Source organism: Sardina pilchardus, chromosome 4, assembly GCF_963854185.1.
Source record: "Sardina pilchardus chromosome 4, fSarPil1.1, whole genome shotgun sequence".
Taxonomy (NCBI): Eukaryota; Metazoa; Chordata; class Actinopteri; order Clupeiformes; family Clupeidae; genus Sardina; species Sardina pilchardus.
Genome location: NC_084997.1, coordinates 33,770,647 through 33,788,514, shown reverse-complemented (window position 1 = coordinate 33,788,514; position 17,868 = coordinate 33,770,647). Strand labels below are relative to the sequence as shown.

General features: G+C 39.3%; 1 protein-coding gene across 1 annotated transcript; it reads right to left on the bottom strand.

The window, feature by feature from the left end:
• Positions 1 to 3,735: 3,735 nt before the first annotated feature.
• LOC134079102 (zinc-binding protein A33-like) lies at positions 3,736 to 9,024 on the bottom strand. The gene is made up of 6 exons (XM_062535273.1): positions 8,379 to 9,024; positions 8,162 to 8,257; positions 6,986 to 7,216; positions 5,788 to 5,810; positions 5,582 to 5,700; positions 3,736 to 4,933 (listed from the first exon to the last, which is right to left on the bottom strand). The coding sequence occupies exons 1-6, from the start codon at positions 8,778 to 8,780 to the stop codon at positions 4,398 to 4,400; spliced, it is 1,407 nt and encodes a 468-aa protein (XP_062391257.1). The 5' UTR covers positions 8,781 to 9,024; the 3' UTR covers positions 3,736 to 4,397.
• Between the last annotated feature and the right edge of the window lie 8,844 nt (positions 9,025 to 17,868).

Sequence of the window (17,868 nt, the reverse complement as noted above, 5' to 3'; positions counted from 1 at the left end):
CCCTGCACTGGACAGTGGGAGCGCTAACAGCTACTTTAGCAACAGACTGCTGCATCTATCATACTCGTTAAAGTCAGTGAGGCGAGCAGGTTATTAATAAGTGGAAATATCATATTTACAGTAGGCTATGTGGCGTTATGAAATGATGTGTAAAATGATGGTTAATAGAATTACATGTTCCCTGTCATATAAACAAACCAGCGATCAGAAGAGTTAACACCTTTACAGGCAGTGGATGGTCCCTACCTGCAGGAATGTGATGTCATCATGTTTCATCGTCTCTTCAATGGCTCTGATGGTGTCTGAAAGAGATGAGATCTCTCTGCTCATCTTCTCAATCTTCTCCTTCATCATCTGACTCTTCTGCTCCTCTTCCTCCCTCAGTGCAGCTATCCTGGCTGCCTCTTCATCTCGTAGGAACTGGTGAAGCTTCTCAAACTCCTGCTTGATTTGCCTCTCTGTGTGCTGGGCCTGAGTCTGTATAACATCAAGTCATGTTTACTCATTTAAAAAGAGAATAAGCACAGAAAATCAGTACTTCAGTCAGACTTACATAGAGTCGCATCACAAAGCAGAGTATCAGTTGAAGTGTACTCATTTAGAAAGAGAATAAGCACATAAACACTACTTCAGTCAGACTGACACAGTAGACTGGCATGAAAAGTGCAGAGTAACAAACATGTGACAGGTGGGGTCTATATCAGGTGCACAACAGAAGTGCTCTGTTCAGGGAGCGTAAACGTAATTTTTAGTTGAGTCTAACTCTTTCTAATGTGTGCAGTAATCTCGTGTCTGGTGTAGCCAGTTCAATTGTGTTTCAGGACAAGCACCATCAACAGAGTGCTTCAACTGTACACAAGACAGAAGATACAGGGGTGTGGTGGCATATTTGATACCAAACTATTTTGTTCCAACTCAAATTAATTTGTTTCAACCGTCAACATGAATTTGAGGAATATATGAGGATACAGTCAATGACAAAAATCAATTCCGACATGAATAGTGAAAAATCACACAGTACCTTTAAGAATATTTAGAAATGACAGGTGATTCACATATCTACTGATTTCATACATCAAATGATAAAATTACAGCTAGTATGTAAAAACCAACACATCACAAAGAATGAGATGACAGGTACGTCATGATTCACATTCTCTAGTACAGATGTTACATAAAATATGCCCCCACTCACCTTGATGTGTATTGCTGTTTGATCACAGGTGACTTTAGCCTCTTCAAAGGTCTTCAGTTTCTTTTGTAAGGGCTGCAGTTTGATCTTGAGCTCCTCCTGGAATAAATAACAGACCTCAGTGAATACGGCATCATCTTTTCTGACACCAGTTGTTCATTAATCAGGTGATTAAATCTCATATCATGGTCAAGAGGAAACACATTTTACCTTACGGTCAAGAGCTGCTTCATCAACGGGGTGAAATTTGTGGCCAGTGTGCTTTTTGGAATCTCTGCACACCATACACACAGGCTGTTTATCCTCCAGACAGAAGAGCTTGAGTTTCTCACTGTGCAGACTGCAGAGCACCTCAGACCCTGATGAAGCTCTCTGACTTCTCTCCTGTAAGAACGTCTCACACAGGTTCCTTAAGTGGAGGTTAAGAGGAGGATCCATTGATGACTTCCTACTGCAGACAGGACATTCTCTGGATCCTTTAGTTTCCCAGAACTGCTGCAGACAGACTTTACAGAAGCTGTGACTACATTTCAGCAGCACAGGGTCCTTGAAGATGTCACAGCACACAGGACAGGAGAAGTCCTCTTCGGAAAATGATTTTGATGCCATAATTGACTGTATATTGAATACTTACTGACTAGCCGTTTACACAACTTCACTTTCAAATTAGCTGAAAAATCTTGTCAGTTACTCCGTTACAGCAATGAATTGTAAATCCACAAGGCTGTCATGACCATCTACATGCATTTGAGACATGTATTTAGTTTGTTAGTTGAATATAAAAGTATCCAGTACCCTTGTACCTGTTCAGAGTTCACAGAAATAACAGCAAGTTTGTCTGCCTCAGCTCCCCACTTCCTTGTTCAACAAGAGAGAGTCAGAGGGAGGGACCTGGATCTGTTATCTAGAGAAAGTGCAAAGTCGAGTCTAAATATTTAATATAGCCTTACCCATAAACTGATTGCAAACACACAGTAGCACTTAACCAACTATATTGTTTTTCTTTTCTTTTCCTCTCACAGGTACAGTATGTGTTGGAATTATTTTAATTAAATAAATACTTGCCTAAATGAATTGAAATACACAAATCAGCAGATCCATATATGATAATATCTTAAAAGGGAAACCCTAAAATTGCCTTGTAGGCCCTCAGATTATTCTACAGAGGAGGACACATCACATCATGACATGGCAGGAGGATGATGGGACAGAAGTGCATCTCTGCAGGAGGACTGCTGTAGTGTGCAGCACTCTGCTGCCCCCTTGTGGCTATTTGGAGGTGGACACAGTGCCTGTCAGCCCATTTCCATCTATGGGTTTTCACAAAGATACTTTGTTGTAGTTTGTGTTTATGGGTTTGTTGTAAATCGTGTCTAAGGCTTCAAAATTGGGATCACTTCCTCTAACTTCCCCTAACACTAACTTTACTCAACAACCTTGAGTGCTTTTTCTGCTAGTTGGATGTAATTGTTGATATGACAGCATCAGAGTCAGTTTGATGGGAAACAAACTCGTAATAGAGCGAATCATGCTGCTAGCAAAGCAGGAGGGCCTGCTGCTGTCAGGACCAGTGATGCTGGCAATGCTACCAAAAGATCTTGTTAGAATCATGAATTGCAAGACGTCACACACATCAACAAGTTATAAGGAGCAGACGTGAATGATGGCAGAACCGGGCAGTGAAGAGAACAGAGAGAGTGAAGAGAGAAAGAAGAGGAAAAGAGAAAGTCGACCTCGGTCAGGCTTTTATTTCAGTTGTAAATAACAAATACTCTGCAACTCTAGGGGGAGCTTGTTAACAAAATGTACACAAAACTGCATAGCGCCCTTCTCATTTGTCTATCCTCCCTTCCTTCCTCGGTCCTCGTTCCCACTGATCTAGATAGAGAATGATGGGGTGGCAATGGAATAGTCAATCTATATAGACCAGTGGGAATGAGCCAGAGGACTGAGGAAGGAAGGAAGGGAGGATAAATAAAAAGAAGAATGAGAAGGGACCATTGTATATCTTTAAGGCTATGTCCAGAAGTCAAGCGTGCACGCTGGGCAGCGTGCATTTTCTGGAAGTTACGTTAGAATAGACTGTCCGAAAGTCAAGCGCTCTCACTAGTGGGTACTTCGTTTGGCGTGATTTCCAAGCGTGCATCGATGCATCTTTTTTGGCCTCAGATATCCCATAATCCATTGCGCAGCGCAGGTCAAGCTCCACACGTCATGCAAATCGTCAACACACCCCCCTACCCGAGTCAGGTGACGCCAACTAGTTAGTGCTGTCCAAATGTAGATAGGGACGCACACTGAGGAGCAAGCTAACTAACACGCTACTGGGAAGAAGGTACTACCCAGCGTGCACGCTTGACTTCTGGACACAACCTATGTGCCTTACTGAAGGGTTCAAAGGTGGAAACGTAACCACACTACCACCACGCCCTTGACCTTTGGTCAGATACAAACCTCTCTGCTACTGCATGTTCACAATCATTATTAGAAACGGAAAACACAATTGAATTATGTGTCTGATTAGCAGGTCCATTTATTCAAAACAGCACTCAGGTATGACGTGAGTTAAATTACTTTAGTGTTCCATACTGTTTCTATGGCAACTAAAGCTACTCTTGTTACATGTGTCTAAACCTTTAGCCCTTTACAAACATTCAAAACAGTGACAACCACACAGCAGGTGGCCAGAGATCACATGTGTAAACCTGAGAAAGTGTGTGTGAGAGTGTGTAGGTGTGTGTTATTGTCAGGATCAGAGATTGACAGCTCTCCTCTGTCCCAGTCCAGCTGCACTCTGATCCTCTGGAGTTTCCGCTGCACTGTGAGGAGAGTGGAGGCATGAGGAGGAGCGTGTGCTCTGTATGCTGCACATGCACCCCATCCATCCATCCATCTATCCATCCATCCATCCATCAATCCATCCATCCATCCATCCTGCCATGTATCTGTGGAGGATCAGTGCTGCACTGATACACCACTAATAACATTCCATACAGAATAACAGACTGCTTTTAATGAAATGAAAATAGATGAAAGATGAAGATAAAATGTGAAAGTACAAACAACTACTATACAATGGCTATATAACTATACAATTAAATTGAAAATAATTGTGTGCCAAACATCAATTGGGCATCAATGCTGAGCTCATGTGTTTTCCTCCATCTACATCCAGCAGCCCAAACCAGCAGCACTTGTGTGGACTCTACCTGAGCTGCTCTACAGTAACTGCAGTCTTCACTGGTGAGATCCTCAGAGGTAATAAAGTATTAAAGTATGGAAACACTCTCTCAGTGAAAGTGTGTGTGAAAGTGTGTATGTGTGTGTTGTTATCAGGGTCAGAGAATGACAGCTCTCCTCTGTCCCAGTCCAGCTGCACTCTGATCCTCTGGAGTTTCTGCTGCACTGTGAGGAGAGTGGCGGGCTGTGGCGCAGCACGTGCTCCATATACAGCACCAGTATACCTCACAAACCACAGTCCACTCATGGAGTAGTAGCTTCCCTTCCTCTGGAGAGACTCTGTCATCACACCCACATCCCACCCTGTGCTCTCTCCAACCTCCACATCCCAGCAGTGAGTCCCTGAGTTAAAGCCCTCAGAGCCCAGTACACTGTGATACTCATCAAATCTCTCTGGGTTATCAGGAAGCTGCTGCTCCTCATCACCACGTCTCACACTGGTCAGATCCTCAGACAGGATGAGATTGGGTTTTGCAGTGTTGGGATCCAGAGTCACAGGAGCTGCAGAGAAGAAACAATAATAGTCTACGTGAAAAGAGAACACCACACACACGCGCACACGCACACGCACACGCACACGCACACGCACACGCACACGCACACGCACACGCACACACACACACACACACACACACACACACTCATCACCCACATGCCACCATGTGTTCTCTCCAAGCTCCACATCCCAGCAGTGAGTCCCTGAGTTAAAGCCCTCAGAGCCCAGAACACTGGGCTACTATCAAATCTCTCTGGGTTATCAGGAAGCTGCTGTCTCTCATTACCACGTCTCACACTGGTCAGATCCTCAGTGTGCAGTGATGGGATCCAGTCACAGCAATGAGTGTGAGCTTGAGTTTCTTGTGTGTGTGTGTGTGTGTGTGTGTGTGTGTGTGTGTATGTGACTGGGTGTGTGAGGTTGTGTGCACTTTCACAATGTTCAACAATCTTGGGTCTCTAAATAGCAATAATCTGTGTAATTACGTAATTCGACAGCCCTAAGCCCTGACGATTTTTTGTGAGAACACGCACCAAACTCTGTGAGTCCATGAGTCTGTGAGTCCGGACATTGTGATTGGGCCTGTGTGTTTCACTTACTGTACTGAACAATCTGCAGCAAATGCAGTTAGGGAAAGAAATGTGTGTACTCACTGTACTGAACAGTCTCCTGCATCTTCTCCCAGACTCTGAACTTCAGGTTGCCCAGGTGCTTTACCACATTGATCAGAGCTCCTGAAACCCTCTCTGGATCCTGCAGTGTGCACTGGGCTCTGGAATAACATTCAGGAGTCAGTGCTGCTGTGGGTTTGGGTTCAGAACCACAGAGAAGAGAGAGAGACAGGAGGCAGATCACTCACCTTTCCACTGTGCTCTTGTAGTTCTGCAAAATAATAAAGGATGAAAAGTATTAAACTCCACATTCTTTTTTAACAATGTATTTTCCGCTGCTGTCATAACATTTAAGCAAACAAGAGACACAACAACCGCACAACACACACACACACACACACACACACACACACACACACACACACACACACACACACACACACACACACAGTTCTCAGTCACTTGCACTAACAGATCACCACATGGTCCCACAGGTCCACAACACACCAGCAACACACTCAGTAACCAATTAAACGCACATGCCAGAAATGTCATATCATAGCCTACACAGTTAACACAATTATTATGGCAAATACCATTAATCAGAGAGGCAAACAGGCCAGAAATAACTGGAACGCTCATATTGAATACTATATGTGGATCATATGCTAATGTGAGAGACTTTTTCAAAGCTTTCAGTACAATTCAGCACTGCTGAGGGAGAAGGAAAGAGCTGGAGGAGGAACTGCCACCTGACTGCATGGAACACCGACTACCTCCCTACCAGACCGCAGTATGGGACACTTTTGTGACTGAGTCTGATGTGGTGGTCTGCAAACCTGGTGGGGCTTTCTCTTCACTCTGTCCACTTCAGGTACAACTCAAACACCTGTCACCTCCAGCAGTTCTCCCATGACACAGACATTATCAGCTGAGTAGTAAAGGGGGATGATCTACAATGCAGGGAGGTGATCGCCACATTTGTTCAATGATGTGGGAGGAACTAGCTATACAAAACAGATGGCCTGTACAAGAAGGGCCATAGCGGTCTCCATCTGCAGATATAACTGAGGGCCTTCAGTGTGTGCAGGAAACTGTTGAGGACTTTCCATGACACGGTGGTAGCGTCTGCACTTTGATAATCAGTGGTCTGTTGGGGATGTGGGAGTTCAGAGAGGAACAGAAAGAGGCTGAATAAGCTGCTCTGTCCTGGGCTGCTTTCTGGACTCCACTGATACTGTTGGTCAGAGGAAGTCATTGGACAAACTGGCCTCCATCATGGCCAATTCCTCACACCTCCTGTATGGGTCAGTGGGAGCGCTAACAGCTACTTTAGCAATGATAGTTGCAGCAGCGACTGCTGCATACTCGTTAAAATCAGTAAGGCAAGCAGGTTATTAATAAGTGGAAATGTCACAACACCCTTACAGACAGTGGAGATCTTACCTGCAGGAATGTGATGTCATCAGCTCTCATCTTCTTCTCTATGGCTCTGATTGAGTCTGAAAGAGATGAGATCTCTCTGCTCATCTTCTCAATCTTCTCCTTCATCAACTGACTCTTCTGCTCCTCTTCCTCCCTCAGTGCAGCTATCCTGGCTGCCTCTTCATCTCGTAGAAACTGGTGAAGCTTCTCAAACTCCACCTTGATTTGCCTCTCTGTGTTTAGGGCCTGAGTCTGGATAACATAATTTCATGTTTACTCATTTAGAAAGAGAATAAGCACAGCAAAACAATACTTCAGTCAGATTGACATACAGAGTGGCATCAAAAGTGCGGAGTAACGGACATGATGACAGGTGGGGTCTATATCAGGTGCACAACAGAACTGTTTTGTTCATGGAGCGTGAACGTAATTTTTAGTTGACTGGTCTTTCTAACATAAGCAGTGCTCTTGTGTCTGGTGTTGCCAGTTTAATTGTGTTTCAGGACAAGCACCATGAACAGAGTGCTGCAGCTGTACACAATACACAAGATACAAGTGTGGTGGCATATTTGATACCAAACGATTTGTTCCAACTCAAATGATTTTGTTTCAGCTGTCAACATGAATTTGAGGAATATATGAGGACTCAATGCAAATCAAACAGGCTAATAGGTTCTGGAAAAAACGCCATGCTTATCTCTAGCTATGGTGAAGGGTATGTGATGATGTGGGGCTATTTTAATTCCAAAGGCCAAGGAAACTCTATCAGGATGGATTGTATCCTGGATCCAGCTGGCCTTTAAAAATAAAAATATGCCTTCCTCTATGGGAATTTAACATAGGAGGGCAAATACTTATGCCCACTGTATTTTAAGGAAAACATTTATTTATTTACGATACATTCTTCATTCACAAAGAACATTGGTGTCCTAAGGCTGGATTTTTACTCCCTTTTCAAATTGAGGCATGAAGATCAATTTCCAAAAGATGATTTTATATTCCTCTTTTTAGTCAACATAAGCAAGGGGGCAAATACTTTTTTCACAGCATTGTATCGGCTGATTTCATACATCAAATTATATCATTGCAGCTAATCAATAGCCTATGTAAAAACCAACACATCACAAAGAATGAGATGACAGGTGCATCATGATTCACATCCTCTACAGGTGTTACACAAAATGTGCTCCCACTCACCTTGATGTGATCTGCTGTTTGATCACAGGTGACTTTAGTCTTCTCAAAGGTCTTCAGTTTCTTCTGTAAGGGCTGCAGTTTGATCTTAAGTTTCTCCTGGAATAAATAACAGACTTCATTGAATACGGCATCATCTTTTCTTACACCAGTTGTTCATTAATCTCCAATTAATCAGGTGATTTGCTCATATCATAATAAAGAGGGAAACAATTCTTACCTTACGGTCAAGTGCTGCCTCATCAACAGGTTGAAACTTGTGGTTGGTGTGTTTTTTGGAGTCTCTGCACACCACACACACAGGCTGTTTATCATTCAGACAGAAGAGCTTGAGTTTCTCACTGTGCGGACTGCAGAGCACCTCAGACCCTGCTGAAGCCCTCTGATTTCTCTCCTGTAAGTAGCTCTCACACAGATTCCTTAAATGGAGATTACAAGGAGGATGACTCTTTGATGACCTTCTCCTGCAGACTGGACATTCTCTGGATCCTTTAGCTTCCCAGAACTGCCGTAGACAGACTTTACAAAAGCTGTGACTACATGACAGTAGTACAGGGTCCTTGAAGATATCACAGCACACAGGACAGGTGAAGTCCTCTTCGGAAAAAGATTTTGATGCCATAGTAGACTGTATACCGAATACTTACTGACTAGCCGTTTACACAACTTGCTTTCACTTTCAAATTAGCTGAAAAATACTGTCAGTTACTCGGTTACAGCAATTGAATTGTAAACCCACAAGGCTGTCATGTCCATCTACATGCATTTGAGACATGTATTTAGTTTGTTAGTTGAATATAAAAGTATCCAGTACCCTTGTACCTGTTCAGAGTTCACAGAAATAAACAGCCTGCCAGTCCGTCTGTCTCAGTTCCCCACTTCCTTGTTGAACAAGGTTAAGGTGAGTCAGAGGGAGGGACTTTGCCTGAAGCGGATTCTGATTGGCCAGTTCTGCTAGAGGGAGTGAAACAGCAGTTGGTTATCTAGAGAAAGTGCAAAGTCGAGTCGAGAATGTAACATAGCCTCTTACCCAGTAACTCATTGCAAACACACAGTACAGTAGTATTTAACCAATTATATTGTAATTGTTTTGATTTTCCTTTCACATGTGTTAAAAATAAATGTTAAAATTATTTGAACTTACTCGGCTAAATTTATTTAAATAAACTGATCTGATTCATTTTGTCAGCCTAAATTATAATTTATTTGCACTATACAAGATAAAATGGAAACCCCACAATTGCCATCATTGTGTAGGTTCACATGGCACGAGATGATGGGACAGAAGTGCATCTCTGCAGGAGTACTGCTAAAGTGTGCAGCACTCTGCTGCCACCTTGTGGCTATATGGGGGTGGACACAGTACATGTCAGCTCAATTCCCTCTGCTTGACTCATGCTGTGGTGTGCCAGACCAACTGCTCGACAGTCTAATCAGCACCAGCACTGAGGAGTGGACCAACTGATCTACAGTCTAATCAGCACCAGGACTGAGGAGTCCCATACACAAAAGAAATATATTGGCCATATATTTTCAAGATTGTATGTTAATATATGTCAGAATATATTTTGAAATATATTTCTGAAATGCATTTTGAAATACATTTCTGAAATGCATTTTGAAATACATTTCATATATTTCTGAAATATATTTTGAAATACATTTAAATATAGGGTGAAAATACATTTTATATATTTCTGAAATATATTTTGAAATACATTTTATATATTTCTGAAATATATTTTGAAATACATTTAAATATAGGGTGAAAATATATTTTATATATTTCTGAAATATATTTTGAAATACATTTTATATATTTCTGAAATATATTTTGAAATACATTTAAATATAGGGTGAAAATACATTTTATATATTTCTGAAATATATTTTGAAATACATTTTATATATTTCTGAAATATATTTTGAAATACATTTAAATATAGGGTGAAATACATGTAAATACATTTCTGAAATATATTTTGAAATACATTTGAATATAGGGTGAAAATACATGTAAATACATTTCTGAAATATATTTTGAAATACATTTAATATATTTCTGAAATATATTTTGAAATACATTTAAATATAGGGTGAAAATACATTTAATATATGTCTGAAATATGTTTTGAAATACATTTAAATATATGCTGAAATATATGGCAAAATGTGTTTCCAAATATATTACAATATATGTTGAAATGTGTTTAAAAATATGGTGAAATGTTCTATTTTTTAAATATAAGTGTGTATGGCCAAGTATACTTGCACATGCAATGGATTTGGTCTCTGCATGAATTAGTGAGATGTAGCACACATTAACCCACAGAGTGAGCTACCTTGCTTGATCAGGGATTGAACCGGCAACCTTTTGGTTACAAGTCTGAATCCCTAACCAGTAGGCCACAGCAGTCTTGCTGAATGTGTTGTGATATATAACTTATATTTGACATATATTTGTCAAATATATGTCAAGTATATGTCAATGAGCAGCAACATACAGACAATGCTTAGTAGTTCTGCTAATCCACTTAAAAATCTGTGATTTTTGTGACACCTACTGTATGTATGGAAACTGACTTACTTAAGTTCCTATATTGTTGTTCTTTTTTCTCTTGTATATTTGTGGAACCGACATCATATTAAACCCTATAGATTAAGAATGGGATGTCACTTAAATTCATATATGAGTCAAGGCAGGTGACCAAATACTTTTGGCAATACAGTGTATATGTTCTCTGACAGCAATCTATTTTGCATCATTCATTAATACACAAGATAAGGTGTTGTATTTCAAGGTAAAAAACACATCTCACAAATACATGTGGGACTTGCCTGACCTGAGTCCTGACCTCAACCCAACCCAACCCAACCCTTAACCACATTCCTTGTATACACAACTATACTAGCCGTTTTTTTTTTTTTTTTTTTTTTAAATATGCCGTATGTTTGCATATATCTTAAAACATATTTCACCCTACATTGTAAATATATATATTTCAAAATATACTGTATGTTACAATATATTTTATATATTTTTTTTATATTACAACCTCATTCTCTGAATCAAATTCTCAAATGCCTGAGTACATTTATTGAATTAATCTCCGTTTTTGTAAAACCATAGACTGCTTTCACCTAAGTAGGTGCATTTTACAAAACTCATTAACCTGTTTTGCAAAACTCTAAACACATGTTCATTATAATGCACTTCTTAATTATTGATAACCAAACAACTCAGAAAGTGAACACAATTAGAGCACAGTTGTCCCCATTTGAACACTACCACTCAAAATGTATAACACTTGTGTCTAATGATGTGACAACCAATATAAGTCAGTACAGAATTTACAGTAAACAGGAATTTCAATGAACAGAAACCAGAGACGCATGGGGCAAGTGTGTGTTAGAGGTGGTATACAAGGAAGAGGAGGGGGGCAGGTAGGGGAGGAAGAGGAAGACAAAGAGTCCCAATACAGTAAATGATGACAGTATGCCTGGCCCAATACAGTACACACATCACAACACATTCAGTAAGACTGCTGTGGCCTATTGGTTAGGGATTCAGACTTGTAACCCCAGGCAAGGTAACTCACTGTTAAGGGTTTGGGTCACTGTCACTGTTTGGGTTAATGTGTGCTACATCTCACTAATTCATGCAGAGACCTGCTCTGCACTCATTGGATAGACCAAACCAAACAGAACAAGTTATTGCGCTGTCAGTATCTATCTTGTACACCTGATAGCGAAATGTAAGACAACGAAATATGTAGCAGGGTAGGCTATATGGAAAACATTTCCCCTTCCCTGACAATTTGATTGGTCCGAACAGACCTCTATTTAGAATAGTAGTAGCCGAACGCAGAAGTGCCAGACCGAAGTTCCCTGCAGAAAAAGGATGTACTGTAGGTGGGGACAGGGATGTGCACAGGAATTTTGAGGGGCAGTTGCTCGGACCTGAAAAAAGGGTACCCCCCCCCCCCCCCCCCCCTTAAAAAAAAACCCCAAAAAACACAACTCATCTCTTGGCCAATCTGATATATGCCTCATTCTGGTCCACATTTTCCAGGGTCTGGGGGCTTGTGGCTGCTCCTCATCTTAGATGTAACATAGCCTTAGCCTATGAAAAATTGTCATTACTAGGCTAAAATATGAGTCTGATTAATTAATCAATTCGCCTACACAGTGTCATCTTTATGTCATCTTTATCACAGTGCATAGTCTCTGTCTCACCTGCTGGTAGGCTTTTTCGTAGCCAACCCTGCATTGATGTGCTGCCCTTTGCTGCCTACTTGAGTTGTCTCTCCCTCTCCTGATTTTTTTCAGTGATCATTTTTACTTCAATACCCTAGTGATAGGATTTAGGCATTCAACCATTTTGAATGAAATAATGAATGTGATGCATTAGGCTACTTCCATCATTCATTGTTCTTGCTAAAACGAAATGTGAGAACTATTATACCAAAAGAAAATAGTAGGCTAGCCTGCTATGGGACAACGGGCTGCTTGTCTGCTTGCAAGCTGTCTGATTAGGCTAAACGTAGCAAACTCAGCCTGGATTTATGGAGATTGTAATTAGAGTGCATGAAAATGCACTCTACTGTTATCCGGTTTCTTCTTATTACAGTGCATGAAAATGCACTGTACTGTTCTTCCTAGGCTTCTTCTTATTATTTTTCTTCTTCTAACGCTCTTAATGCAGCTTCAACCGTTCAACGCTATTTATTTTTCATCTTTGTAACTTTTATACTTTTTTAACTATTAATTTAAAACTGTTAAAATTTCCCCATAGACTTAACATTGCTCATTATGACATCACGGCAGCAATTAGAATGTTACGCCAGGTGGCCAGTCCAGGTGCAGCAGCTCTCTCTCTCTCTCTCTCAGGCTTTAGCTCTCTTGAGACTACATTTTCTGTTCCCCTGTATCAACTGTATCAACATAAGTCTTCCTAATTCCATCCAACTTTCTATCCATTCATCTTCTTCAAACCATTCACTCATCCACCCATTCTAAACAGTCTGCCTATCAACATCAATTAGACAATCTACATTCAACTTTTAAACAATCTACTCTGTCTCAGGCTTTAAGCACACTCTGGCTCTCTTAAGACTAGCCAGTTAAATTGATTACACCTGTATCTGTATCCACTGCTCTCAGTAGAGAGCTGTGTCTCTCCATTCTACAAGAATATAAGGCACATTCCATCCAACTTTCTATCCATTCATCTTCTTCAGACCATTCACTCATCCACCCATTAAACTGTCTATCAACATCCATTAAACTCTCTGTCTATCAACATTAATTAGACTATCTACATTCAACTTTTAAATTATTTACTCTGTCTCAGGCTGTAAGGATACACTCTGGCTCTCTTAAGACTAGCCAGTTAAATTGATTACACCTGTATCAACTGTCAGTTTCTCTGGCTTTAAGCATACAATCTCTCTGAAGACTACATATCCTGTTAACTGTTTCCTCTGTCCACAACTGTTTCAAAATAAAAGTCCTCACTGCAATAATACACTATGAAATCATTTAACCATTGAAACTACTCAACTATTTAACTGTTCAACCATTCCAACTGTCAGTTATCATCAACTATGCCTCCAGTCAACTACATGAAACCTCCATGTACCTAGCAACCAACATAGCAACCATTAAAATTAAGCGTTTATGACCGTTTCCATAGCAACCAACATGATTATACTGCAGTAACTTCTTGTTTCCTGATAGTGCCCACCATGGATACCCTAGCAACAAATGTTTCAAAATAAAAGTCCTCACTAGCAAGTTATCTAGTTAGCATGGTTAGCATTGTTAGCATAGCTAGCATTTTTAGCATAACTGCAAAAAATCATCAACTAAGTTAGCTAATCAACCTGGTTAGCATTGTTAGCATAGTTAGCATTTTTAGCATTACTGCTAGAAATCATCGGTTAAGTTAGCTAATCAACCTGGTTAGCATTGTTAGTAAAGGTAGCATTGCTAGCATAATTAGCATTTTTAGCACAACTGCTAGAAATCATTAGCTAAGTTAGCTAATCAACATTTTAACATGAATAGAAACCATTAGTTAAGTTAGAACTGGAATGTTTCAGCTTTAAACTGTCTACCTTCACACTATCAACTCTCTGTATACTACGCAACCACCATGTTTACCCTAGCTACACCTTAGTAACCATATCTACATTATCTATCTTTTTTTGCATTTTCATGCACTGGTAATTCCTTGGAATTGCATTTCTAGTTATTATTAGAGTGCATGAAAATGCACTCTACTGTTATCCGAATTATTCTTATTATTTATCATAGGTGATATTATTCTTCTAACGCTTTTTGTGCGTCCAATTCAGCTTCAACCGTTTAACGTAGAAACTTCATTCAAACTGCGCTGCGTAGGTCTTACTTAGGTGACTTCAGCTATGTATTTTTCAACTTTGTAACTTTTATACTTTTTGAACTATTAAATAAAAACTATTAAAATGTCCCCATAGACTTAACATTACATTATGACATCATAATAGGGCAATTAGAATCTTATGCCAGGTGGCCAGGGCCACCTGCAGCAGCTCTCTCTCTCTCTCAGGCTTTAAGCATACAATCTCATTAAGACAACAGATCCTGTTTCACTACTCCTCTGTCCACAACTGTTTCAAAATAAAAGTCCTCGCTGCAATAATACACTATTAAATCATTTAACCATTGAAAATACTCAACTATTTAACTGTTCAACCATTCCAACTGTCAGTTATCATCAACTATGCCTCCAGTCAACTACATGAAACCTCCAGGTACCTAGCAACCAACATAGCAACCATTAAAATTAAGCTTTTATGACAGTTTCCATAGCAACCAACATGATTATACTACAGTAACTTCTTTATTTCTGATAGTGGCCATCATGGATACCCTAGCAACAAATGTTTCAAAATAAAAGTCCTCACTAGCAAGTTAGCTAGTTAGCATGGTTAGCATTGTTAGCATAGTTAGCATTTTTAGCATAACTGCTAGAAATCATTAGCTAAGTTAGCTAATCAACCTGCTTAGCATTGTTAGCAAAGTTAGCATAGTTAGCATTTTTAGCATAACTGCTAGAAATCATCAACTAAATTAGCTAATCAACCTCGTAACCATAGTTAGCATGGTTCGCATTGTTAGCATAGTTAGCATTTTTGCATAACTGCCAAAAATCATTAGCCAGGTTAGCTAATCTGGTAATCAGGTAAACTAATTCAATTTTAAACAGTCTATCTTCGCACTATCAACTTTCAAAAACTATGAAACCACCATGTCTACCCTAGCAACACCTTAGTAACCATATCTACATGATTAATCTGTACATTTTTGCATTTTCATGCACTCGTAATTTCCTTGGAATTACATTCTCTAGTTTTCGGCATTATTCTTCTTCTAACGCTTTTTGTGCGTTTAACACAGCATCAACCGTTTAACGTAGAAACTTCATTCAAACTGCTCTGCGTAGGTCTTACTTAGGTGACTTCAGCTATGTATTTTTCAACTTTGTAACTTTTATACTTTTTGAACTATTAAATAAAAACTATTAACATTTCCCCATAGACTTAACATTACATTATGACATCATAATAGGGCAATTAGAATCTTATGCCAGGTGGCCAGGGCCACCTGCAACAGCTCTCTCTCTCTCTCAGGCTTTAAGCATACAATCTCATTAATTTAAGACTACAGATCCTGTTTCACTACTTCCTCTGTCCACAACTGTTTCAAAATAAAAGTCCTCGCTGCAATAATACACTATTAAATCATTTAACCATTGAAAATACTCAACTATTTAACTGTTCAACCATTCCAACTGTCAGTTATCATCAGCTATGCCTCCAGTCAACTACATGAAACCTCCACGTACCTAGCAACCAACATAGCAACCATTAAAATTAAGCTTTTATGACAGTTTCCATAGCAACCAACATGATTATACTAAGGTAACTTCTTTATTTCTGATAGTGGCCATCATGGATACCCTAGCAACAAATGTTTCAAAATAAAAGTCCTCACTAGCAAGTTAGCTAGTTCGCATGGTTAGCATTGTTAGCATAGTTAGCATTTTTAGCATAACTGCTATAAATCATTAGCTAAGTTAGCTAATCAACCTGGTTAGCAAAGATAGCATTGTTAGCATAGTTAGCATTTTTAGCATAACTGCTAGAAATCATCAACTAAATTAGCTAATCAACCTCGTAACCATAGTTAGCATTGTTAGCATAGTTAGCATTTTTGCATAACTGCTAAAAATCATTAGCCAGGTTAGCTAATCTGGTAATCAGGTAAGCTAATTCAATTTTAAACAGTCTATCTTCGCACTATCAACTTTCAAAAACTATGAAACCACCATGTCTACCCTAGCAACACCTTAGTAACCATATCTACATGATTTATCTGTACATTTTTGCATTTTCATGCACTCGTAATTTCCTTGGAATTACATTCTCTAGTTAATATCATACAACTTCATGATGATTATTGTTCGTTTGTTATACATTACTAACAAACCTTTTCCGACAACGTTGAGGAGGCAGTCGGTCTCACCAGACAACCGCGACAATATCTTTAGTCGAGGGCCGCGATAGACTGTCATGCAGGCTCAACTCAGTTGCCAGTCGCGTGAAGCGCTGCAACAGTAGCCTATACGTAAACAGAATTTGCCCTCCTTCTGACTTTCACTATCGGTGCCCCAATGGAAGTGAATGAGGCTACTTTTACTTTGCGATTTTTAAAAAATCTAGGCCCACGTGAAATTCTGCATCCATTGTAGCCTACAATTTATTATTATTGTTTGCCCTCGGAAGGGCAACATGAGTCGAGAAGGGCATATGGGCAGTTGCCCGAGCAACCTGAGCAACCCCCCTGTGCACGTCCCTGGGTGGGGATAAACTTCGGTCTGGCATTCAGGCTAATATATTTCACCCTATATTTAAATGTATTTAGAAATATATTTCACCCTATATTCAAATGTATTTTCACCCTATATTCAAATGTATTTTCACCCTATATTTAAATGTATTTTAAAATATATGTCACCCTTTATTTTAATACATTTTCACCCTATATTTACATGTATGTAGAAATATATTTCAAAATGTATTTCAAACATATATTTCAAAAATGTATTTCAAAATATATTTCAAAAATGTATTTCAAATTATATTTCAAAAATGTATTTCAAAAATGTATTTCAAAATATATTTCACCCAATATTTGAATGTGTTTTTAGCTTATATTATAAATGTATTTAGAAATATATTTAAAAATATATTCTGACATATATTAACATACAATCTTGACAATATATGCCCAATATATTTATTTTGTGTATGGGTACAGCGGTATGCAATTAAACATATATTTCACCTGTTAAAAATCGCAAATATATGTCAACTATATGTCAAATATAAGTGAATTTATATCACAATATATTTCAAATATATTTCAGAATATGTTGTTATAAGCTGTCTGAAAGATAAATATATTGTAATATATTCAACATATATTTCAAACACCCAAAAATATATTAAAATATATTTATTTTGTGTATGGGGTGGACCAACTGATCTACAGTCTAATCAGCACCAGGACTGAGGAGTGGACCAACTGATCTAATCAGCACCAGGACTGAGGAGTGGACCAACTGATCTACAGTCTAATCAGCACCAGGACTGAGGAGTGGA

What these genes read in the sequence shown, in the direction of transcription:
- LOC134079102 (XM_062535273.1), bottom strand. Translation starts at nt 8,780, where the DNA reads ATGGCATCAAAATCTTTTTCCGAAGAGGACTTCACCTGTCCTGTGTGC. An exon ending in AAACAGCAGATCACATCAAG is followed by an intron (nt 7,217 to 8,161) that starts GTGAGTGGGAGC and finishes TATGTTATCCAG; the next exon opens with ACTCAGGCCCTAAACACAGA. An exon ending in GCAGGAGACTGTTCAGTACA is followed by an intron (nt 4,934 to 5,581) that starts GTGAGTACACAC and finishes TCTTCTCTGCAG; the next exon opens with CTCCTGTGACTCTGGATCCC.